This window comes from Agelaius phoeniceus, chromosome 4 (genome assembly GCF_051311805.1).
Source record: "Agelaius phoeniceus isolate bAgePho1 chromosome 4, bAgePho1.hap1, whole genome shotgun sequence".
In the NCBI taxonomy this organism is placed as follows: domain Eukaryota; kingdom Metazoa; phylum Chordata; class Aves; order Passeriformes; family Icteridae; genus Agelaius; species Agelaius phoeniceus.
The window spans coordinates 50,156,875-50,180,065 of record NC_135268.1 but is presented as its reverse complement, the minus strand read 5'-3'; the positions used below and the strand labels follow the sequence as shown (position 1 = coordinate 50,180,065).

General features: G+C 65.6%; 3 protein-coding genes across 3 annotated transcripts; all 3 read left to right on the top strand.

The window, feature by feature from the left end:
- The first annotated feature begins 745 nt into the window (after positions 1 to 745).
- On the top strand, positions 746 to 5,000 carry LOC143693869 (uncharacterized). Its single transcript, XM_077176627.1, has 7 exons — positions 746 to 868; positions 1,065 to 1,313; positions 2,362 to 2,538; positions 2,774 to 3,091; positions 3,339 to 3,441; positions 3,701 to 3,757; positions 4,080 to 5,000. Exons 1-7 carry the CDS (start codon positions 746 to 748, stop codon positions 4,265 to 4,267), a joined length of 1,215 nt encoding a protein of 404 aa, XP_077032742.1. The 3' UTR covers positions 4,268 to 5,000.
- Positions 5,001 to 8,320: 3,320 nt separating this feature from the next.
- Positions 8,321 to 12,575, top strand: LOC143693868 (uncharacterized). The gene is made up of 7 exons (XM_077176626.1): positions 8,321 to 8,443; positions 8,640 to 8,888; positions 9,937 to 10,113; positions 10,349 to 10,666; positions 10,914 to 11,016; positions 11,276 to 11,332; positions 11,655 to 12,575. Exons 1-7 carry the CDS (start codon positions 8,321 to 8,323, stop codon positions 11,840 to 11,842), a joined length of 1,215 nt encoding a protein of 404 aa, XP_077032741.1. The 3' UTR covers positions 11,843 to 12,575.
- A 3,337-nt stretch (positions 12,576 to 15,912) lies between these two features.
- Positions 15,913 to 20,145, top strand: LOC143693867 (uncharacterized). The gene is made up of 7 exons (XM_077176625.1): positions 15,913 to 16,035; positions 16,232 to 16,480; positions 17,529 to 17,705; positions 17,941 to 18,258; positions 18,506 to 18,608; positions 18,868 to 18,924; positions 19,247 to 20,145. The coding sequence occupies exons 1-7, from the start codon at positions 15,913 to 15,915 to the stop codon at positions 19,432 to 19,434; spliced, it is 1,215 nt and encodes a 404-aa protein (XP_077032740.1). The 3' UTR covers positions 19,435 to 20,145.
- The last annotated feature ends 3,046 nt before the right edge of the window (positions 20,146 to 23,191 follow it).

The following is a 23,191-nucleotide window of genomic DNA, read 5'->3' as shown; positions in this document are numbered from 1 at the left end:
ACCTGGCTGCCAGCTCTGACTGGGAAACCGACGAGGGCTGGGAGGAGGCTGACATGGCCCCCACGGAGGGCATGGCCACCACCAACACCATCACCCAGGGCATCCCAGAGACTGAGGCCATGCCCATGCTCACTGTGAGTCCTGGACCCACTCTGGAGTTTTTCCAGAAGGGTTTTTATTCTCTGCAGCAGCCTGGGGCCAGGGCTGAAGGCCTCTCAGGATCACGTGGCCCCTCAAGCCATGTCTGCTGGGCCCCCTCAGCCCCATCACAGTGGGCTGGGAAGGCGAGCACTTCTTGGGGGAAGCTGGGCAAGTTGCTCCCTTGGACAGCACTCCAAGTCTTCCCCATGCCGCTTCCTCCAGGTGCAAGCCGTGGTGAGTGCCATCCTGCAGAGACTCACATCCCGTGAGTCTGTGGACGCCGGGCTGCAAATGGCCATTGTCAGCCTCACTGAAGAACACCCTGCCCACGTTGTGATGAGCCTCCTGCGCTGTGCCCCAACGTGTGACGGGTACGGGGCACAAGTGCCTCGAGAGCTCGGTGCTCACCGGCCCGTACGGCCCCTCGCCCTGTACAGCCTGTCCGGCGGGGTCTGCCAGACGGGCGGAGAGCACCGGCACCCTCGGGCCCCTCTGTTTCCTGAGCCTGCTGCCATGCTCCCTCCCGGCCCCACGCAGCTGCACGGGGCACGGTACTGAAGCACAGCTCTCATCCCACAGAGCCACTGCGCTGCTATGGAGAGCCATGGGCACCTCAGAGGTAGCCGTGGAGGAGGTGCTTCCAGCGCTGCTCTCTACGATAGAGGAGCAGCCACCGTACGGCGGCTTCCTCTGCAGCGGGGACAACGAGGCCGTCCTTGCCCTGGCTGTGAGTTTCTGGAGATGGCCTACGCTGGCCCTCCAGGTCACCTTCTCAGAAGCTCTCCATGCTCTCCCCACCCTGCCTGGGCTGAAAGCTGGGCTAGGGCCAGCAGGCCAGGTGCTCCCCCTGCCTCTCACCCCCGGCCCTGCCTCATGGACACCTCGGCACTGAGCGCTGCCTCGGGGCGCTTTGTCTCTTGCAGGCAACTCTGGTGCTGTGGAGGATTGCAAGCATGCCCGAGTGGCACTACGCAATCCTCCTTCATTCTCCACGCCTGTTGGTGGCTCTGCTCTTGCAAATTGTCACCGCCACGGAGCAGAGGCCAGAGGACGTGGAGACCCAGCGCTTCTGGAGAGCGTGCCGGGAGGAACACGGCCTTCCCAGCGAGCCCAACAGGTGCCAGTCGCCCTGTCCTTCCCACACCCTTGCGGCCAGGGCCAGTGCTCCCAGAGTGACCTGGCCTTGGCTTGGCACACAGGTTTGCAGTGCAGACCATGAAGGCTCTGCTCTCGCGACTGGGCTTTGGAAAGAACCTGCTGGCTCTGGAGCACAAGCAGCTCTGGGACACCCTGCTCTGTGCAGACACCCAGCACTATGCAGCGGGCCTGCTGGCAAGGTGAGATCCCCTACTCCCAGCCGCCACCGCCACCGTTTGTGCCCCGTGCCCGGAGTGCCCCACACAGTCCCGGGGGCTTGTAAGCGAGAGGGCCTCGTCACCGAGGGAGGGCCGAGCAGACTGCAAAGGGCCGGGAGAGGAGGATGCCCAGCAGCAGCTGCCACTCAAGGGGCCCATGTCCCCTTGCGGAGTGCTGGGGAAAGATGGGACCTCTGTGAGTCACTCCTGGGAGAGGTCTGCACGCCCGGCTCAGGGCCTTGGTGCCTTTTTCCCCTGCCAGGGAGATGCGCTGTGGCTTGACCCCCTTGTGTCCCCACATGGCCTCGCACCTGCTCAGCCTGCTCGTCGGGAAGCAGCTCCGCTGGCATCTGCCTGCCCTGGCGTTCTTTGTGGAGGTGAGCCTGATGGCCAGCGCTGCCTGGCTGAGCTGCCTCTCAGCTCTCTGGCCTCTGGTAGCTGCAGCCGCCTGGGAGGCTGCCCGCGCCCGCTGCTGCTGCTGCCTGGAGCCGGCCCGCTCCCCTGCCACTGCCCTGTGCCTTTCAGCTCCTGGAGTGTCTGGACCTGAGCAAACACGGTCCCAGTGCCCTGTTGGTGCTATCCCGGCACCTGCCGAGCCAGCACAGGGACAGGCTGCGCCTGGAGCTCAGAGGCCTCGTGGTGCTCAGCAAGGAGCCCTCGCTGGTGAGAAGGGGGCAGTGGCTGAAGCCGCGCTGGCAGCGTGGGGCTGGGGAAGGGAGACCTTTGGGCTTGGCTGGCTGCTTTGGCAGCAGAGGCAGCTGCTGCCAGCTCTCCCGACTCCCGCTTCAGCTGCCCGAGTGCCCCAAGCAGCTGTTGGTGCTGCGGCCAGTCACGGCTTCACAGCATAGCCTGGTCTTGCACACAGGCCGGAGGAATACGAGGCCTCTATCAACACCTGGTGGAGCTGCTGGCCCATCCAGATGCAGAGATGGTCGGGATGAGCCTCTCTGTGCTCACGCATGTGCTCCAGGACAAAGACCTCGAGATACCCAGCACCGCCGCCCTGAAGCTGGCTGAGTCCCTGCTGCCACACTTTGAGAAGGTAAGGCTCTGCGCCCCCAGCCAAGGGCACTGGACGCTGCCTGCCTGGAAACTTTGTGCCCTGTGCACTTTAGAGCCTTTGCCCCAGTGGGCCTGGAGTAGTTGATGCTTAGGACTTTTCCTTTCCTCCAGGACAACAGCCATGTGCAGCTGCTCTCCATTCAGCTCTTCGGCAAGGTGCTGGAGCTGGGAGTGGAAGAGAGGGAAAATCCCCTCACGACAGTTGTGAGCCAGAGCCTGCTCCCTCTGTTCTTGCGCTGGCACCACGAGGACGTGCAGGTGGCCGAGGTGAGGTTTGGTGTGATGCTGCCGCATCCCTGGCCGGGGGCTCGGCCGCCTCCTGCCCCGGCGCCTCGCGGGCTCCAGCCTCCCCTGGCCTTGGCACAGGGAGCCGGCTCCCGTGTGACTCACCTGGGCTCTGGTGCCACCTGCGGCTCTCTGCTGCTCTGCAGGCGTCTCGCGAAGCCCTGCGTTGTGCCGCCCGCTTCCTGAGGAGGAGGGATCTCCAGGAGCCGCTGAGGAAGAAGCGGCGGATGAAGTTCGCCGAGAGCCTGGTAAGGACAGCCCGGGAGCCCCAGCCGCAGGCTGGACTGGAGAAGCCCCCCCTGCCCCCGGTGCTCAGTGCGGGGGGCTGGCAGCTGCGCCCCTGCCCGCCGCCGCCGCCGGGCCCGCCAGCCTGCATCCCCCACGCTGCTCGCTGCCCTGGGCCGTGCGCGCCGGCTCGGCCGGTGCCGGGCGCAGGGAGCGCCCGGCCGAGGGGCAGAGCCCGCTCCGAGCCTTCCCTGCCGCCTCTCCCCGCAGCTGCTGCAGGACGAGAGCCGAGCGGCCGAGCACCTGCGCTGGGCCCTGCCGCACCTGCGGAGCCCACAGAGGCCCCTACGAGAGGCGGCCGTCAGGTTCCTCGGTGAGCCAGCAGCCCGGCGCCCCTCCCCGCCTCCCGGCCCGGCCGCTGCCCCGGCAGCGGGAGCCGCGCCCGGGCCGCTGCAGCCCCGCCCGCCCTGGGCGCTGCCGCCGCACTCCCGCAGCCGTGCCCTCGGCCGGCAGCGTGCGGCAGGGGCCCGGCACGAGCTCTGCCCGGCAGGAGGGCGTGCGGCCGCAGGGCTGGCAGCGCCCGTGTCGGGCAGCTGTGCCGCCCGGCGCCGCCACATGCTCTGTCTTAACAGGGGTGGCCGGAGTGCTCATGATGGGGCAGAAGGAGGAGCTCCAGGTCCTCAGTCAGGGTGAGTCAGGGCAGCCGCGTGGCAGCGAGTACCGCCCGGGGGAGGGGGGGCAGCAGCTGCAAATCCCGGCCCCGCAGCTACAATCCCTGACCGGGCTGCCGAGGGCTCTGCTCCCTGTGCGGACCGGGGGCGGCGGGGGCACAGCCCGGAGACCTTTCGGGGACACGTGGCGGATCCGTGGCCAGCACCTTCTGCCCGAAGCCCTTGTCTCCCGCTCCCTCCTGGCCATGGCGAGAGCCGGCTGGCATGGCCCTGGCAGGAGGCTTTCCTTGGATTCCCTCAATTTGGCTTCTGACCGTGGCTCTGTTCCTCTCTCTTCCAGCTCTTCAAGCCCTCAGGGAAGACGAGAGCCCATCCTCCATGAACACATGGATTCAGATGAAATTCGAAAGAAGATCTGCAGAACTTCGTTTGTCTCCTGGACCAGATGTACCTGTACCGGCCTCCTTCGATGATTTCCAGTTGGGACCGCCTGCAGCTCCAGGCACGGCTCTGGCTGCTCTCAGCTGAGCCTGTGCGAAGCTCCAGCAGCTCCTGCCATCTCTCTCCCTGTTGGCAGCTCCTTCCCTGCAGCCCTCAGGCCCTGCCCATGCCCTTTTTTACCTCCCAGCTCACCCCTTCGCTTTGCTTTCCCTTAATAAACTGTTTGTGTTTTTCACTTTACTCACGTCTCCGTGGAGTTGAAGCGGCGCAAAACCTGAGCCCGGGGACACGCAGGGCCCTGCTGCCGTTCTCCTCCCCGCTGTGTTCCGTGCACGGGCAGAGAGGAACAAGGGCAGCTCAGGCTGCAAAGGTCCCTGTCCCGCTGCTCCAGCTGCACAGCAGCATGGAGTTAAAGGACGTGCTGAGCACGCTGAAGGGGAAAAGGACCCTGGGTTTTAGAAGAGCCAACTCCAAACCCAGCCGTGAAGGATTCCAGTGCAGGCATCCACCGAGGGCAAAGGAGCCTGTAATGGCAGAAGTTTCCACCAAGAGCTTCCTGAAAGCACAGCGATGCTCCATCCCTACACAGGGACAGGAAGAGGGCAGGACAAGAGACCACCGTGGCCTAGCAGTGAGCTTTGGGTGTGCCGTAAAGCAAAAGAAGCAGCAGCGGCAGCGGAGTGGCTGGGACTCGGGAGCGCGACCGTCCCAGCGGCCGCAGCGCTGTCAGGCAGCGCCTAGATGCTGGGCACGCTTCCGGCAGCTCTGGTCTCCCCAGAAGCGGGGAATCAGGCAGCCCCTGCCTCAGACCCAGTCAGAAACCCAACCAAGTGAGACCAGAGGCAGGGGCCCCTTCCCATCCCTCTGGGGCACGGCTGCAAAACAGCCGCTGTGTCTTCCTGCGCCTGTGTCTGGGCTGTGCTGAGCCCAGAGCCAGCCAGCTTGGGCTCTGCTGTGCCAAGAGCGTTCTGGGCAGGCAGGCAAAAGTGCTGCGTGCACAGTGGGGAAGGGGCTCACAAGAGCCTCCTGCGGGAACTGGGCTCCGCTCCCTGGCTGGGAACAGCCTGGTTTTGCTGCCGTGAGCGCAGGCAGGAGTTCAGGCACTTGAACAGGCAGCGGACACCTCTTGTTTCTAGGGGGCCCAGGGCTGCGCGCCACAAGGGGCACGAGGAAAGAGACTCGGGAGAAGGACGATGAGCTCGAGCTGCAGTGCTTCTGCTACAAGGTGCAGAAGTAATTCAGCCTTGCCAGGGTTTCCTAAGTGTGTGTTGGTGTTGCCCGGGAAATGGACATATTTGGGGAAATGGACACATTTGGGAAATGCCTTTGGAAGAGAGGGGCTTGCTTCTCAAGCAAAGTGCTTCCCCAGGAGCCCCCAGTGAGGTAGGTGCAGCTGTCTCCCTTTGGCTCCCTGCCCCCCTTTTGTCCTTGAGGCCCCTTGCACTTGGCTGAGGGGCGTGGGAAGGGAGAAGGCTGTGAGGAGCAGCTTTGGCATCTGCCTGGTCCTGCAGAGACCAAGCCAAGCACCAGCAGCAGGGTGTGTCCCGCCCCTTTCAGCACAGGACAGAGAGGGATCATCTCTGTCCAGCCAAGAGCCCCAAATGCCTCTCAGAGAGCTGTGAATTCAAAGGCCTTTATGCACACATTGATGCCATCTTCCCTATCTGCTGTGTTTGAACTCTTGGCAAGAGGCATTTGCCTCTTGCTTGCTGGACGCTGCTCTGCTCCAGGGCCGGCACCGAGCTGGGCTGTGCGGGCACCGTGGAGAGTCCTTCCCCGAGCACTTGGCGGGTCGTGGTGTGTCCAGGGCTGTGTTAGACACTCGGGGCAATGGATTTCTTCCAAGCGGGGGCACCTAGGGTGGGGAGGGGGTGGCCCTGGGGCACGTGGAAGCATGTCCCTTTGTGACACGGTGCAGCAGGGTGACCGTGGAACCGAAAGGGACAGCGTGTCTGAGCAGCCCTTTGTGACACACGCTGACATAGGGGCTGGCACGGTGCAGCCACGCCACAGTGCTCGGTGCACGCGACGGGACAGGAGGTGACAGAGCGGTGCTGTGAGGTGTCCCCACACAGCCAGCTCGTTGGTTGCTGACCCAGAGCATTTCCGAGGCGTTCCTCCTGTGGCTGGCCTCACGGCCAGACCTCGGGATTCGGTGACTCGGAGCTTTTCCGAGTCATCTCCCATCCCTGCGGCCGGTGCCCTCGTGGCCAGGCCGTGGGACTTGGTGACCTCCATCGTTCACCAGGAGTCTCCTGTCATTGTGACAGGAGACCTCGAGTGCAGGACTTGCTGTCCTGTAGCCTTCCTGAGGCTCCTCTGTTGCAGGTGCCCGCAAGGCACAACTGCAGCATTCGCTGACTCTGGCCTTGGCCGAGGCATTTGAAAGTGCCCTCAAGGTCAGACAGCGGGATGGCGGGCAGACTGCTCAGCCGGTTCAAGGGGCTTCGGGGCAAGAACAGCAAAGGCCCTGCAGCTGCCCCAGCGCAGCAGCCTGCACAGCCGGAGCAGTTGCAGCCGCTGCAGGATGGTGAGTGGCAGAGCCGGGCCGCAGGGCCGGTGCCTGCAGCCGGCCTGGGCCCCATCCCATCCCATCCCATCCCATCCCATCCCATCCCATCCCATCCCATCCCATCCCATCCCTGTTGACACGCCCATGGACAGGATGGGACAGGGGCTGGGGCTGCCTCCCCGTTGGCCATGCTCCATGCCCTGGGCACCCGGGGGGCTGTACCTGCCTGGGGAGCGCAGGGCTGGGCTGTGTTCTCCAGCCTCTCCCGCAGCCCCTCAGCTCTGGCTGTGCTCGCTCTTTGGCAGATGCAGCCAGGGACCGGACTCAAGAGCAGGAGCCCACCCGTGGCCGCTTCCGGAGAGCAGCGCAGGTACCTGCGGCCATCCCCACCTGGGCCGGGCCTGCTGGCACTGCTCAGCCGGGCCCCGCGTTGGAGCAGACCATGGAACGTCCCTCTCTTCTTCCCGCCCTTCCCTTCTGTTGCAGACACTGCGGAGGTTCCTGCGCCTTCGGCGCACAAAGACCAGCGGCCCTGCGCCCGAGGGCACGGCCGAGCCCGGCCCTGCGCCCGAGGGCCTGGCCGAGCCCTGCCTCGAGCACGAAGGCCCGGCCGAGCCCGGCACCGCGCCCGAAGGCCCGGCCGAGCCCGGTCCCGCGACCGAGGGCACGGCTGAGCCCGGACCTGCGCCCGAGGGCCTGGCCGAGCCCTGCCTCGAGCACGAAGGCCCGGCCGAGCCCGGACCTGTGCCCGAAGGCCCGGCCGAGCCCGGCCCCGCACCCGAAGGCCCGGCCGAGCCCGGCCCCGCGCCCGAGGGCATGGCCGAGCCTGACCCCAGGCCCAGCGAGCTGCGGGCAGAGGCTGCTTCCAGCACTGCATCCTCTGACCTGGCTGCCAGCTCTGACTGGGAAACCGACGAGGGCTGGGAGGAGGCTGACATGGCCCCCACGGAGGGCATGGCCACCACCAACACCATCACCCAGGGCATCCCAGAGACTGAGGCCATGCCCATGCTCACTGTGAGTCCTGGACCCACTCTGGAGTTTTTCCAGAAGGGTTTTTATTCTCTGCAGCAGCCTGGGGCCAGGGCTGAAGGCCTCTCAGGATCACGTGGCCCCTCAAGCCATGTCTGCTGGGCCCCCTCAGCCCCATCACAGTGGGCTGGGAAGGCGAGCACTTCTTGGGGGAAGCTGGGCAAGTTGCTCCCTTGGACAGCACTCCAAGTCTTCCCCATGCCGCTTCCTCCAGGTGCAAGCCGTGGTGAGTGCCATCCTGCAGAGACTCACATCCCGTGAGTCTGTGGACGCCGGGCTGCAAATGGCCATTGTCAGCCTCACCGAAGAACACCCTGCCCACGTTGTGATGAGCCTCCTGCGCTGTGCCCCAACGTGTGACGGGTACGGGGCACAAGTGCCTCGAGAGCTCGGTGCTCACCGGCCCGTACGGCCCCTCGCCCTGTACAGCCTGTCCGGCGGGGTCTGCCAGACGGGCGGAGAGCACCGGCACCCTCGGGCCCCTCTGTTTCCTGAGCCTGCTGCCATGCTCCCTCCCGGCCCCACGCAGCTGCACGGGGCACGGTACTGAAGCACAGCTCTCATCCCACAGAGCCACTGCGCTGCTATGGAGAGCCATGGGCACCTCAGAGGTAGCCGTGGAGGAGGTGCTTCCAGCGCTGCTCTCTACGATAGAGGAGCAGCCACCGTACGGCGGCTTCCTCTGCAGCGGGGACAACGAGGCCGTCCTTGCCCTGGCTGTGAGTTTCTGGAGATGGCCTACGCTGGCCCTCCAAGTCACCTTCTCAGAAGCTCTCCATGCTCTCCCCACCCTGCCTGGGCTGAAAGCTGGGCTAGGGCCAGCAGGCCAGGTGCTCCCCCTGCCTCTCACCCCCGGCCCTGCCTCATGGACACCTCGGCACTGAGCGCTGCCTCGGGGCGCTTTGTCTCTTGCAGGCAACTCTGGTGCTGTGGAGGATTGCAAGCATGCCCGAGTGGCACTACGCAATCCTCCTTCATTCTCCACGCCTGTTGGTGGCTCTGCTCTTGCAAATTGTCACCGCCACGGAGCAGAGGCCAGAGGACGTGGAGACCCAGCGCTTCTGGAGAGCGTGCCGGGAGGAACACGGCCTTCCCAGCGAGCCCAACAGGTGCCAGTTGCCCTGTCCTTCCCACACCCTTGCGGCCAGGGCCAGTGCTCCCAGAGTGACCTGGCCTTGGCTTGGCACACAGGTTTGCAGTGCAGACCATGAAGGCTCTGCTCTCGCGACTGGGCTTTGGAAAGAACCTGCTGGCTCTGGAGCACAAGCAGCTCTGGGACACCCTGCTCTGTGCAGACACCCAGCACTATGCAGCGGGCCTGCTGGCAAGGTGAGATCCCCTACTCCCAGCCGCCACCGCCACCGTTTGTGCCCCGTGCCCAGAGTGCCCCACAAAGTCCCCGGGGCTTGTAAGCGAGAGGGCCTCGTCACCGAGGGAGGGCCGAGCAGACTGCAAAGGGCTGGGAGAGGAGGATGCCCAGCAGCAGCTGCCACTCAAGGGGCCCATGTCCCCTTGCGGAGTGCTGGGGAAAGATGGGACCTCTGTGAGTCACTCCTGGGAGAGGTCTGCACGCCCGGCTCAGGGCCTTGGTGCCTTTTTCCCCTGCCAGGGAGATGCGCTGTGGCTTGACCCCCTTGTGTCCCCACATGGCCTCGCACCTGCTCAGCCTGCTCGTCGGGAAGCAGCTCCGCTGGCATCTGCCTGCCCTGGCGTTCTTTGTGGAGGTGAGCCTGATGGCCAGCGCTGCCTGGCTGAGCTGCCTCTCAGCTCTCTGGCCTCTGGTAGCTGCAGCCGCCTGGGAGGCTGCCCGCGCCCGCTGCTGCTGCTGCCTGGAGCCGGCCCGCTCCCCTGCCACTGCCCTGTGCCTTTCAGCTCCTGGAGTGTCTGGACCTGAGCAAACACGGTCCCAGTGCCCTGTTGGTGCTATCCCGGCACCTGCCGAGCCAGCACAGGGACAGGCTGCGCCTGGAGCTCAGAGGCCTCGTGGTGCTCAGCAAGGAGCCCTCGCTGGTGAGAAGGGGGCAGTGGCTGAAGCCGCGCTGGCAGCGTGGGGCTGGGGAAGGGAGACCTTTGGGCTTGGCTGGCTGCTTTGGCAGCAGAGGCAGCTGCTGCCAGCTCTCCCGACTCCCGCTTCAGCTGCCCGAGTGCCCCAAGCAGCTGTTGGTGCTGCGGCCAGTCACGGCTTCACAGCATAGCCTGGTCTTGCACACAGGCCGGAGGAATACGAGGCCTCTATCAACACCTGGTGGAGCTGCTGGCCCATCCAGATGCAGAGATGGTCGGGATGAGCCTCTCTGTGCTCACGCATGTGCTCCAGGACAAAGACCTCGAGATACCCAGCACCGCCGCCCTGAAGCTGGCTGAGTCCCTGCTGCCACACTTTGAGAAGGTAAGGCTCTGCACCCCCAGCCAAGGGCACTGGACGCTGCCTGCCTGGAAACTTTGTGCCCTGTGCACTTTAGAGCCTTTGCCCCAGTGGGCCTGGAGTAGTTGATGCTTAGGACTTTTCCTTTCCTCCAGGACAACAGCCATGTGCAGCTGCTCTCCATTCAGCTCTTCGGCAAGGTGCTGGAGCTGGGAGTGGAAGAGAGGGAAAATCCCCTCACGACAGTTGTGAGCCAGAGCCTGCTCCCTCTGTTCTTGCGCTGGCACCACGAGGACGTGCAGGTGGCCGAGGTGAGGTTTGGTGTGATGCTGCCGCATCCCTGGCCGGGGGCTCGGCCGCCTCCTGCCCCGGCGCCTCGCGGGCTCCAGCCTCCCCTGGCCTTGGCACAGGGAGCCGGCTCCCGTGTGACTCACCTGGGCTCTGGTGCCACCTGCGGCTCTCTGCTGCTCTGCAGGCGTCTCGCGAAGCCCTGCGTTGTGCCGCCCGCTTCCTGAGGAGGAGGGATCTCCAGGAGCCGCTGAGGAAGAAGCGGCGGATGAAGTTCGCCGAGAGCCTGGTAAGGACAGCCCGGGAGCCCCAGCCGCAGGCTGGACTGGAGAAGCCCCCCCTGCCCCCGGTGCTCAGTGCGGGGGGCTGGCAGCTGCGCCCCTGCCCGCCGCCGCCGCCGGGCCCGCCAGCCTGCATCCCCCACGCTGCTCGCTGCCCTGGGCCGTGCGCGCCGGCTCGGCCGGTGCCGGGCGCAGGGAGCGCCCGGCCGAGGGGCAGAGCCCGCTCCGAGCCTTCCCTGCCGCCTCTCCCCGCAGCTGCTGCAGGACGAGAGCCGAGCGGCCGAGCACCTGCGCTGGGCCCTGCCGCACCTGCGGAGCCCACAGAGGCCCCTACGAGAGGCGGCCGTCAGGTTCCTCGGTGAGCCAGCAGCCCGGCGCCCCTCCCCGCCTCCCGGCCCGGCCGCTGCCCCGGCAGCGGGAGCCGCGCCCGGGCCGCTGCAGCCCCGCCCGCCCTGGGCGCTGCCGCCGCACTCCCGCAGCCGTGCCCTCGGCCGGCAGCGTGCGGCAGGGGCCCGGCACGAGCTCTGCCCGGCAGGAGGGCGTGCGGCCGCAGGGCTGGCAGCGCCCGTGTCGGGCAGCTGTGCCGCCCGGCGCCGCCACATGCTCTGTCTTAACAGGGGTGGCCGGAGTGCTCATGATGGGGCAGAAGGAGGAGCTCCAGGTCCTCAGTCAGGGTGAGTCAGGGCAGCCGCGTGGCAGCGAGTACCGCCCGGGGGAGGGGGGGCAGCAGCTGCAAATCCCGGCCCCGCAGCTACAATCCCTGACCGGGCTGCCGAGGGCTCTGCTCCCTGTGCGGACCGGGGGCGGCGGGGGCACAGCCCGGAGACCTTTCGGGGACACGTGGCGGATCCGTGGCCAGCACCTTCTGCCCGAAGCCCTTGTCTCCCGCTCCCTCCTGGCCATGGCGAGAGCCGGCCGGCATGGCCCTGGCAGGAGGCTTTCCTTGGATTCCCTCAATTTGGCTTCTGACCGTGGCTCTGTTCCTCTCTCTTCCAGCTCTTCAAGCCCTCAGGGAAGACGAGAGCCCATCCTCCATGAACACATGGATTCAGATGAAATTCGAAAGAAGATCTGCAGAACTTCGTTTGTCTCCTGGACCAGATGTACCTGTACCGGCCTCCTTCGATGATTTCCAGTTGGGACCGCCTGCAGCTCCAGGCACGGCTCTGGCTGCTCTCAGCTGAGCCTGTGCGAAGCTCCAGCAGCTCCTGCCATCTCTCTCCCTGTTGGCAGCTCCTTCCCTGCAGCCCTCAGGCCCTGCCCATGCCCTTTTTTACCTCCCAGCTCACCCCTTCGCTTTGCTTTCCCTTAATAAACTGTTTGTGTTTTTCACTTTACTCACGTCTCCGTGGAGTTGAAGCGGCGCAAAACCTGAGCCCGGGGACACGCAGGGCCCTGCTGCCGTTCTCCTCCCCGCTGTGTTCCGTGCACGGGCAGAGAGGAACAAGGGCAGCTCAGGCTGCAAAGGTCCCTGTCCCGCTGCTCCAGCTGCACAGCAGCATGGAGTTAAAGGACGTGCTGAGCACGCTGAAGGGGAAAAGGACCCTGGGTTTTAGAAGAGCCAACTCCAAACCCAGCCGTGAAGGATTCCAGTGCAGGCATCCACCGAGGGCAAAGGAGCCTGTAATGGCAGAAGTTTCCACCAAGAGCTTCCTGAAAGCACAGCGATGCTCCATCCCTACACAGGGACAGGAAGAGGGCAGGACAAGAGACCACCGTGGCCTAGCAGTGAGCTTTGGGTGTGCCGTAAAGCAAAAGAAGCAGCAGCGGCAGCGGAGTGGCTGGGACTCGGGAGCGCGACCGTCCCAGCGGCCGCAGCGCTGTCAGGCAGCGCCTAGATGCTGGGCACGCTTCCGGCAGCTCTGGTCTCCCCAGAAGCGGGGAATCAGGCAGCCCCTGCCTCAGACCCAGTCAGAAACCCAACCAAGTGAGACCAGAGGCAGGGGCCCCTTCCCATCCCTCTGGGGCACGGCTGCAAAACAGCCGCTGTGTCTTCCTGCGCCTGTGTCTGGGCTGTGCTGAGCCCAGAGCCAGCCAGCTTGGGCTCTGCTGTGCCAAGAGCGTTCTGGGCAGGCAGGCAAAAGTGCTGCGTGCACAGTGGGGAAGGGGCTCACAAGAGCCTCCTGCGGGAACTGGGCTCCGCTCCCTGGCTGGGAACAGCCTGGTTTTGCTGCCGTGAGCGCAGGCAGGAGTTCAGGCACTTGAACAGGCAGCGGACACCTCTTGTTTCTAGGGGGCCCAGGGCTGCGCGCCACAAGGGGCACGAGGAAAGAGACTCGGGAGAAGGACGATGAGCTCGAGCTGCAGTGCTTCTGCTACAAGGTGCAGAAGTAATTCAGCCTTGCCAGGGTTTCCTAAGTGTGTGTTGGTGTTGCCCGGGAAATGGACACATTTGGGAAATGCCTTTGGAAGAGAGGGGCTTGCTTCTCAAGCAAAGTGCTTCCCCAGGAGCCCCCAGTGAGGTAGGTGCAGCTGTCTCCCTTTGGCTCCCTGCCCCCCTTTTGTCCTTGAGGCCCCTTGCACTTGGCTGAGGGGCGTGGGAAGGGAGAAGGCTGTGAGGAGCAGCTTTGGCATCTGCCTGGTCCTGCAGAGACCAAGCCAAGCACCAGCAGCAGGGTGTGTCCCGCCCCTTTCAGCACAGGACAGAGAGGGATCATCTCTGTCCAGCCAAGAGCCCCAAATGCCTCTCAGAGAGCTGTGAATTCAAAGGCCTTTATGCACACATTGATGCCATCTTCCCTATCTGCTGTGTTTGAACTCTTGGCAAGAGGCATTTGCCTCTTGCTTGCTGGACGCTGCTCTGCTCCAGGGCCGGCACCGAGCTGGGCTGTGCGGGCACCGTGGAGAGTCCTTCCCCGAGCACTTGGCGGGTCGTGGTGTGTCCAGGGCTGTGTTAGACACTCGGGGCAATGGATTTCTTCCAAGCGGGGGCACCTAGGGTGGGGAGGGGGTGGCCCTGGGGCACGTGGAAGCATGTCCCTTTGTGACACGGTGCAGCAGGGTGACCGTGGAACCGAAAGGGACAGCGTGTCTGAGCAGCCCTTTGTGACACACGCTGACATAGGGGCTGGCACGGTGCAGCCACGCCACAGTGCTCGGTGCACGCGACGGGACAGGAGGTGACAGAGCGGTGCTGTGAGGTGTCCCCACACAGCCAGCTCGTTGGTTGCTGACCCAGAGCATTTCCGAGGCGTTCCTCCTGTGGCTGGCCTCACGGCCAGACCTCGGGATTCGGTGACTCGGAGCTTTTCCGAGTCATCTCCCATCCCTGCGGCCGGTGCCCTCGTGGCCAGGCCGTGGGACTTGGTGACCTCCATCGTTCACCAGGAGTCTCCTGTCATTGTGACAGGAGACCTCGAGTGCAGGACTTGCTGTCCTGTAGCCTTCCTGAGGCTCCTCTGTTGCAGGTGCCCGCAAGGCACAACTGCAGCATTCGCTGACTCTGGCCTTGGCCGAGGCATTTGAAAGTGCCCTCAAGGTCAGACAGCGGGATGGCGGGCAGACTGCTCAGCCGGTTCAAGGGGCTTCGGGGCAAGAACAGCAAAGGCCCTGCAGCTGCCCCAGCGCAGCAGCCTGCACAGCCGGAGCAGTTGCAGCCGCTGCAGGACGGTGAGTGGCAGAGCCGGGCCGCAGGGCCGGTGCCTGCAGCCAGCCTGGGCCCCATCCCATCCCATCCCATCCCATCCCATCCCATCCCATCCCATCCCATCCCATCCCATCCCATCCCATCCCATCCCATCCCATCCCATCCCATCCCTGTTGACACGCCCATGGACAGGATGGGACAGGGGCTGGGGCTGCCTCCCCGTTGGCCATGCTCCATGCCCTGGGCACCCGGGGGGCTGTACCTGCCTGGGGAGCGCAGGGCTGGGCTGTGTTCTCCAGCCTCTCCCGCAGCCCCTCAGCTCTGGCTGTGCTCGCTCTTTGGCAGATGCAGCCAGGGACCGGACTCAAGAGCAGGAGCCCACCCGTGGCCGCTTCCGGAGAGCAGCGCAGGTACCTGCGGCCATCCCCACCTGGGCCGGGCCTGCTGGCACTGCTCAGCCGGGCCCCGCGTTGGAGCAGACCATGGAACGTCCCTCTCTTCTTCCCGCCCTTCCCTTCTGTTGCAGACACTGCGGAGGTTCCTGCGCCTTCGGCGCACAAAGACCAGCGGCCCTGCGCCCGAGGGCACGGCCGAGCCCGGCCCTGCGCCCGAGGGCCTGGCCGAGCCCTGCCTCGAGCACGAAGGCCCGGCCGAGCCCGGCACCGCGCCCGAAGGCCCGGCCGAGCCCGGTCCCGCGACCGAGGGCACGGCTGAGCCCGGACCTGCGCCCGAGGGCCTGGCCGAGCCCTGCCTCGAGCACGAAGGCCCGGCCGAGCCCGGACCTGTGCCCGAAGGCCCGGCCGAGCCCGGCCCCGCACCCGAAGGCCCGGCCGAGCCCGGCCCCGCGCCCGAGGGCATGGCCGAGCCTGACCCCAGGCCCAGCGAGCTGCGGGCAGAGGCTGCTTCCAGCACTGCATCCTCTGACCTGGCTGCCAGCTCTGACTGGGAAACCGACGAGGGCTGGGAGGAGGCTGACATGGCCCCCACGGAGGGCATGGCCACCACCAACACCATCACCCAGGGCATCCCAGAGACTGAGGCCATGCCCATGCTCACTGTGAGTCCTGGACCCACTCTGGAGTTTTTCCAGAAGGGTTTTTATTCTCTGCAGCAGCCTGGGGCCAGGGCTGAAGGCCTCTCAGGATCACGTGGCCCCTCAAGCCATGTCTGCTGGGCCCCCTCAGCCCCATCACAGTGGGCTGGGAAGGCGAGCACTTCTTGGGGGAAGCTGGGCAAGTTGCTCCCTTGGACAGCACTCCAAGTCTTCCCCATGCCGCTTCCTCCAGGTGCAAGCCGTGGTGAGTGCCATCCTGCAGAGACTCACATCCCGTGAGTCTGTGGACGCCGGGCTGCAAATGGCCATTGTCAGCCTCACTGAAGAACACCCTGCCCACGTTGTGATGAGCCTCCTGCGCTGTGCCCCAACGTGTGACGGGTACGGGGCACAAGTGCCTCGAGAGCTCGGTGCTCACCGGCCCGTACGGCCCCTCGCCCTGTACAGCCTGTCCGGCGGGGTCTGCCAGACGGGCGGAGAGCACCGGCACCCTCGGGCCCCTCTGTTTCCTGAGCCTGCTGCCATGCTCCCTCCCGGCCCCACGCAGCTGCACGGGGCACGGTACTGAAGCACAGCTCTCATCCCACAGAGCCACTGCGCTGCTATGGAGAGCCATGGGCACCTCAGAGGTAGCCGTGGAGGAGGTGCTTCCAGCGCTGCTCTCTACGATAGAGGAGCAGCCACCGTACGGCGGCTTCCTCTGCAGCGGGGACAACGAGGCCGTCCTTGCCCTGGCTGTGAGTTTCTGGAGATGGCCTACGCTGGCCCTCCAGGTCACCTTCTCAGAAGCTCTCCATGCTCTCCCCACCCTGCCTGGGCTGAAAGCTGGGCTAGGGCCAGCAGGCCAGGTGCTCCCCCTGCCTCTCACCCCCGGCCCTGCCTCATGGACACCTCGGCACTGAGCGCTGCCTCGGGGCGCTTTGTCTCTTGCAGGCAACTCTGGTGCTGTGGAGGATTGCAAGCATGCCCGAGTGGCACTACGCAATCCTCCTTCATTCTCCACGCTTGTTGGTGGCTCTGCTCTTGCAAATTGTCACCGCCACGGAGCAGAGGCCAGAGGACGTGGAGACCCAGCGCTTCTGGAGAGCGTGCCGGGAGGAACACGGCCTTCCCAGCGAGCCCAACAGGTGCCAGTCGCCCTGTCCTTCCCACACCCTTGCGGCCAGGGCCAGTGCTCCCAGAGTGACCTGGCCTTGGCTTGGCACACAGGTTTGCAGTGCAGACCATGAAGGCTCTGCTCTCGCGACTGGGCTTTGGAAAGAACCTGCTGGCTCTGGAGCACAAGCAGCTCTGGGACACCCTGCTCTGTGCAGACACCCAGCACTATGCAGCGGGCCTGCTGGCAAGGTGAGATCCCCTACTCCCAGCCGCCACCGCCACCGTTTGTGCCCCGTGCCCAGAGTGCCCCACAAAGTCCCCGGGGCTTGTAAGCGAGAGGGCCTCGTCACCGAGGGAGGGCCGAGCAGACTGCAAAGGGCCGGGAGAGGAGGATGCCCAGCAGCAGCTGCCACTCAAGGGGCCCATGTCCCCTTGCGGAGTGCTGGGGAAAGATGGGACCTCTGTGAGTCACTCCTGGGAGAGGTCTGCACGCCCGGCTCAGGGCCTTGGTGCCTTTTTCCCCTGCCAGGGAGATGCGCTGTGGCTTGACCCCCTTGTGTCCCCACATGGCCTCGCACCTGCTCAGCCTGCTCGTCGGGAAGCAGCTCCGCTGGCATCTGCCTGCCCTGGCGTTCTTTGTGGAGGTGAGCCTGATGGCCAGCGCTGCCTGGCTGAGCTGCCTCTCAGCTCTCTGGCCTCTGGTAGCTGCAGCCGCCTGGGAGGCTGCCCGCGCCCGCTGCTGCTGCTGCCTGGAGCCGGCCCGCTCCCCTGCCACTGCCCTGTGCCTTTCAGCTCCTGGAGTGTCTGGACCTGAGCAAACACGGTCCCAGTGCCCTGTTGGTGCTATCCCGGCACCTGCCGAGCCAGCACAGGGACAGGCTGCGCCTGGAGCTCAGAGGCCTCGTGGTGCTCAGCAAGGAGCCCTCGCTGGTGAGAAGGGGGCAGTGGCTGAAGCCGCGCTGGCAGCGTGGGGCTGGGGAAGGGAGACCTTTGGGCTTGGCTGGCTGCTTTGGCAGCAGAGGCAGCTGCTGCCAGCTCTCCCGACTCCCGCTTCAGCTGCCCGAGTGCCCCAAGCAGCTGTTGGTGCTGCGGCCAGTCACGGCTTCACAGCATAGCCTGGTCTTGCACACAGGCCGGAGGAATACGAGGCCTCTATCAACACCTGGTGGAGCTGCTGGCCCATCCAGATGCAGAGATGGTCGGGATGAGCCTCTCTGTGCTCACGCATGTGCTCCAGGACAAAGACCTCGAGATACCCAGCACCGCCGCCCTGAAGCTGGCTGAGTCCCTGCTGCCACACTTTGAGAAGGTAAGGCTCTGCGCCCCCAGCCAAGGGCACTGGACGCTGCCTGCCTGGAAACTTTGTGCCCTGTGCACTTTAGAGCCTTTGCCCCAGTGGGCCTGGAGTAGTTGATGCTTAGGACTTTTCCTTTCCTCCAGGACAACAGCCATGTGCAGCTGCTCTCCATTCAGCTCTTCGGCAAGGTGCTGGAGCTGGGAGTGGAAGAGAGGGAAAATCCCCTCACGACAGTTGTGAGCCAGAGCCTGCTCCCTCTGTTCTTGCGCTGGCACCACGAGGACGTGCAGGTGGCCGAGGTGAGGTTTGGTGTGATGCTGCCGCATCCCTGGCCGGGGGCTCGGCCGCCTCCTGCCCCGGCGCCTCGCGGGCTCCAGCCTCCCCTGGCCTTGGCACAGGGAGCCGGCTCCCGTGTGACTCACCTGGGCTCTGGTGCCACCTGCGGCTCTCTGCTGCTCTGCAGGCGTCTCGCGAAGCCCTGCGTTGTGCCGCCCGCTTCCTGAGGAGGAGGGATCTCCAGGAGCCGCTGAGGAAGAAGCGGCGGATGAAGTTCGCCGAGAGCCTGGTAAGGACAGCCCGGGAGCCCCAGCCGCAGGCTGGACTGGAGAAGCCCCCCCTGCCCCCGGTGCTCAGTGCGGGGGGCTGGCAGCTGCGCCCCTGCCCGCCGCCGCCGCCGGGCCCGCCAGCCTGCATCCCCCACGCTGCTCGCTGCCCTGGGCCGTGCGCGCCGGCTCGGCCGGTGCCGGGCGCAGGGAGCGCCCGGCCGAGGGGCAGAGCCCGCTCCGAGCCTTCCCTGCCGCCTCTCCCCGCAGCTGCTGCAGGACGAGAGCCGAGCGGCCGAGCACCTGCGCTGGGCCCTGCCGCACCTGCGGAGCCCACAGAGGCCCCTACGAGAGGCGGCCGTCAGGTTCCTCGGTGAGCCAGCAGCCCGGCGCCCCTCCCCGCCTCCCGGCCCGGCCGCTGCCCCGGCAGCGGGAGCCGCGCCCGGGCCGCTGCAGCCCCGCCCGCCCTGGGCGCTGCCGCCGCACTCCCGCAGCCGTGCCCTCGGCCGGCAGCGTGCGGCAGGGGCCCGGCACGAGCTCTGCCCGGCAGGAGGGCGTGCGGCCGCAGGGCTGGCAGCGCCCGTGTCGGGCAGCTGTGCCGCCCGGCGCCGCCACATGCTCTGTCTTAACAGGGGTGGCCGGAGTGCTCATGATGGGGCAGAAGGAGGAGCTCCAGGTCCTCAGTCAGGGTGAGTCAGGGCAGCCGCGTGGCAGCGAGTACCGCCCGGGGGAGGGGGGGCAGCAGCTGCAAATCCCGGCCCCGCAGCTACAATCCCTGACCGGGCTGCCGAGGGCTCTGCTCCCTGTGCGGACCGGGGGCGGCGGGGGCACAGCCCGGAGACCTTTCGGGGACACGTGGCGGATCCGTGGCCAGCACCTTCTGCCCGAAGCCCTTGTCTCCCGCTCCCTCCTGGCCATGGCGAGAGCCGGCCGGCATGGCCCTGGCAGGAGGCTTTCCTTGGATTCCCTCAATTTGGCTTCTGACCGTGGCTCTGTTCCTCTCTCTTCCAGCTCTTCAAGCCCTCAGGGAAGACGAGAGCCCATCCTCCATGAACACATGGATTCAGATGAAATTCGAAAGAAGATCTGCAGAACTTCGTTTGTCTCCTGGACCAGATGTACCTGTACCGGCCTCCTTCGATGATTTCCAGTTGGGACCGCCTGCAGCTCCAGGCACGGCTCTGGCTGCTCTCAGCTGAGCCTGTGCGAAGCTCCAGCAGCTCCTGCCATCTCTCTCCCTGTTGGCAGCTCCTTCCCTGCAGCCCTCAGGCCCTGCCCATGCCCTTTTTTACCTCCCAGCTCACCCCTTCGCTTTGCTTTCCCTTAATAAACTGTTTGTGTTTTTCACTTTACTCACGTCTCCGTGGAGTTGAAGCGGCGCAAAACCTGAGCCCGGGGACACGCAGGGCCCTGCTGCCGTTCTCCTCCCCGCTGTGTTCCGTGCACGGGCAGAGAGGAACAAGGGCAGCTCAGGCTGCAAAGGTCCCTGTCCCGCTGCTCCAGCTGCACAGCAGCATGGAGTTAAAGGACGTGCTGAGCACGCTGAAGGGGAAAAGGACCCTGGCTTTTAGAAGAGCCAACTCCAAACCCAGCCGTGAAGGATTCCAGTGCAGGCATCCACCGAGGGCAAAGGAGCCTGTAATGGCAGAAGTTTCCACCAAGAGCTTCCTGAAAGCACAGCGATGCTCCATCCCTACACAGGGACAGGAAGAGGGCAGGACAAGAGACCACCGTGGCCTAGCAGTGAGCTTTGGGTGTGCCGTAAAGCAAAAGAAGCAGCAGCGGCAGTGGAGTGGCTGGGACTCGGGAGCGCGACCGTCCCAGCAGCCGCAGCGCTGTCAGGCAGCGCCTGCACGCTGGGCGTGCTCCCGGTGGCTCTGGTCTCCCCAGAAGTGGGGAATCAGGCAGCCCCTGCCTCAGACCCAGTCAGAAACCCAACCAAGTGAGACCAGAGGCAGGGGCCCCTTCCCATCCCTCTGGGGCACGGCTGCAAAACAGCCGCTGTGTCTTCCTGCGCCTGTGTCTGGGCTGTGCTGAGCCCAGAGCCAGCCAGCTTGGGCTCTGCTGTGCCAAGAGCGTTCTGGGCAGGCAGGCAAAAGTGCTGCGTGCACAGTGGGGAAGGGGCTCACAAGAGCCTCCTGCGGGAACTGGGCTCCGCTCCCTGGCTGGGAACAGCCTGGTTTTGCTGCCGTGAGCGCAGGCAGGAGTTCAGGCACTTGAACAGGCAGCGGACACCTCTTGTTTCTAGGGGGCCCAGGGCTGCGCGCCACAAGGGGCACGAGGAAAGAGACTCGGGAGAAGGACGATGAGCTCGAGCTGCAGTGCTTCTGCTACAAGGTGCAGAAGTAATTCAGCCTTGCCAGGGTTTCCTAAGTGTGTGTTGGTGTTGCCCGGGAAATGGACATATTTGGGGAAATGGACACATTTGGGAAATGCCTTTGGAAGAGAGGGGCTTGCTTCTCAAGCAAAGTGCTTCCCCAGGAGCCCCCAGTGAGGTAGGTGCAGCTGTCTCCCTTTGGCTCCCTGCCCCCCTTTTGTCCTTGAGGCCCCTTGCACTTGGCTGAGGGGCGTGGGAAGGGAGAAGGCTGTGAGGAGCAGCTTTGGCATCTGCCTGGTCCTGCAGAGACCAAGCCAAGCACCAGCAGCAGGGTGTGTCCCGCCCCTTTCAGCACAGGACAGAGAGGGATCATCTCTGTCCAGCCAAGAGCCCCAAATGCCTCTCAGAGAGCTGTGAATTCAAAGGCCTTTATGCACACATTGATGCCATCTTCCCTATCTGCTGTGTTTGAACTCTTGGCAAGAGGCATTTGCCTCTTGCTTGCTGGACGCTGCTCTGCTCCAGGGCCGGCACCGAGCTGGGCTGTGCGGGCACCGTGGAGAGTCCTTCCCCGAGCACTTGGCGGGTCGTGGTGTGTCCAGGGCTGTGTTAGACACTCGGGGCAATGGATTTCTTCCAAGCGGGGGCACCTAGGGTGGGGAGGGGGTGGCCCTGGGGCACGTGGAAGCATGTCCCTTTGTGACACGGTGCAGCAGGGTGACCGTGGAACCGAAAGGGACAGCGTGTCTGAGCAGCCCTTTGTGACACACGCTGACATAGGGGCTGGCACGGTGCAGCCACGCCACAGTGCTCGGTGCACGCGACGGGACAGGAGGTGACAGAGCGGTGCTGTGAGGTGTCCCCACACAGCCAGCTCGTTGGTTGCTGACCCAGAGCATTTCCGAGGCGTTCCTCCTGTGGCTGGCCTCACGGCCAGACCTCGGGATTCGGTGACTCGGAGCTTTTCCGAGTCATCTCCCATCCCTGCGGCCGGTGCCCTCGTGGCCAGGCCGTGGGACTTGGTGACCTCCATCGTTCACCAGGAGTCTCCTGTCATTGTGACAGGAGACCTCGAGTGCAGGACTTGCTGTCCTGTAGCCTTCCTGAGGCTCCTCTGTTGCAGGTGCCCGCAAGGCACAACTGCAGCATTCGCTGACTCTGGCCTTGGCCGAGGCATTTGAAAGTGCCCTCAAGGTCAGACAGCGGGATGGCGGGCAGACTGCTCAGCCGGTTCAAGGGGCTTCGGGGCAAGAACAGCAAAGGCCCTGCAGCTGCCCCAGCGCAGCAGCCTGCACAGCCGGAGCAGTTGCAGCCGCTGCAGGATGGTGAGTGGCAGAGCCGGGCCGCAGGGCCGGTGCCTGCAGCCGGCCTGGGCCCCATCCCATCCCATCCCATCCCATCCCATCCCATCCCATCCCATCCCATCCCATCCCATCCCATCCCATCCCTGTTGACACGCCCATGGACAGGATGGGACAGGGGCTGGGGCTGCCTCCCCGTTGGCCATGCTCCATGCCCTGGGCACCCGGGGGGCTGTACCTGCCTGGGGAGCGCAGGGCTGGGCTGTGTTCTCCAGCCTCTCCCGCAGCCCCTCAGCTCTGGCTGTGCTCGCTCTTTGGCAGATGCAGCCAGGGACCGGACTCAAGAGCAGGAGCCCACCCGTGGCCGCTTCCGGAGAGCAGCGCAGGTACCTGCGGCCATCCCCACCTGGGCCGGGCCTGCTGGCACTGCTCAGCCGGGCCCCGCGTTGGAGCAGACCATGGAACGTCCCTCTCTTCTTCCCGCCCTTCCCTTCTGTTGCAGACACTGCGGAGGTTCCTGCGCCTTCGGCGCACAAAGACCAGCGGCCCTGCGCCCGAGGGCACGGCCGAGCCCGGCCCTGCGCCCGAGGGCCTGGCCGAGCCCTGCCTCGAGCACGAAGGCCCGGCCGAGCCCGGCACCGCGCCCGAAGGCCCGGCCGAGCCCGGTCCCGCGACCGAGGGCACGGCTGAGCCCGGACCTGCGCCCGAGGGCCTGGCCGAGCCCTGCCTCGAGCACGAAGGCCCGGCCGAGCCCGGACCTGTGCCCGAAGGCCCGGCCGAGCCCGGCCCCGCGCCCGAAGGCCCGGCCGAGCCCGGCCCCGCGCCCGAGGGCATGGCCGAGCCTGACCCCAGGCCCAGCGAGCTGCGGGCAGAGGCTGCTTCCAGCACTGCATCCTCTGACCTGGCTGCCAGCTCTGACTGGGAAACCGACGAGGGCTGGGAGGAGGCTGACATGGCCCCCACGGAGGGCATGGCCACCACCAACACCATCACCCAGGGCATCCCAGAGACTGAGGCCATGCCCACGCTCACTGTGAGTCCTGGACCCACTCTGGAGTTTTTCCAGAAGGGTTTTTATTCTCTGCAGCAGCCTGGGGCCAGGGCTGAAGGCCTCTCAGGATCACGTGGCCCCTCAAGCCATGTCTGCTGGGCCCCCTCAGCCCCATCACAGTGGGCTGGGAAGGCGAGCACTTCTTGGGGGAAGCTGGGCAAGTTGCTCCCTTGGACAGCACTCCAAGTCTTCCCCATGCCGCTTCCTCCAGGTGCAAGCCGTGGTGAGTGCCATCCTGCAGAGACTCACATCCCGTGAGTCTGTGGACGCCGGGCTGCAAATGGCCA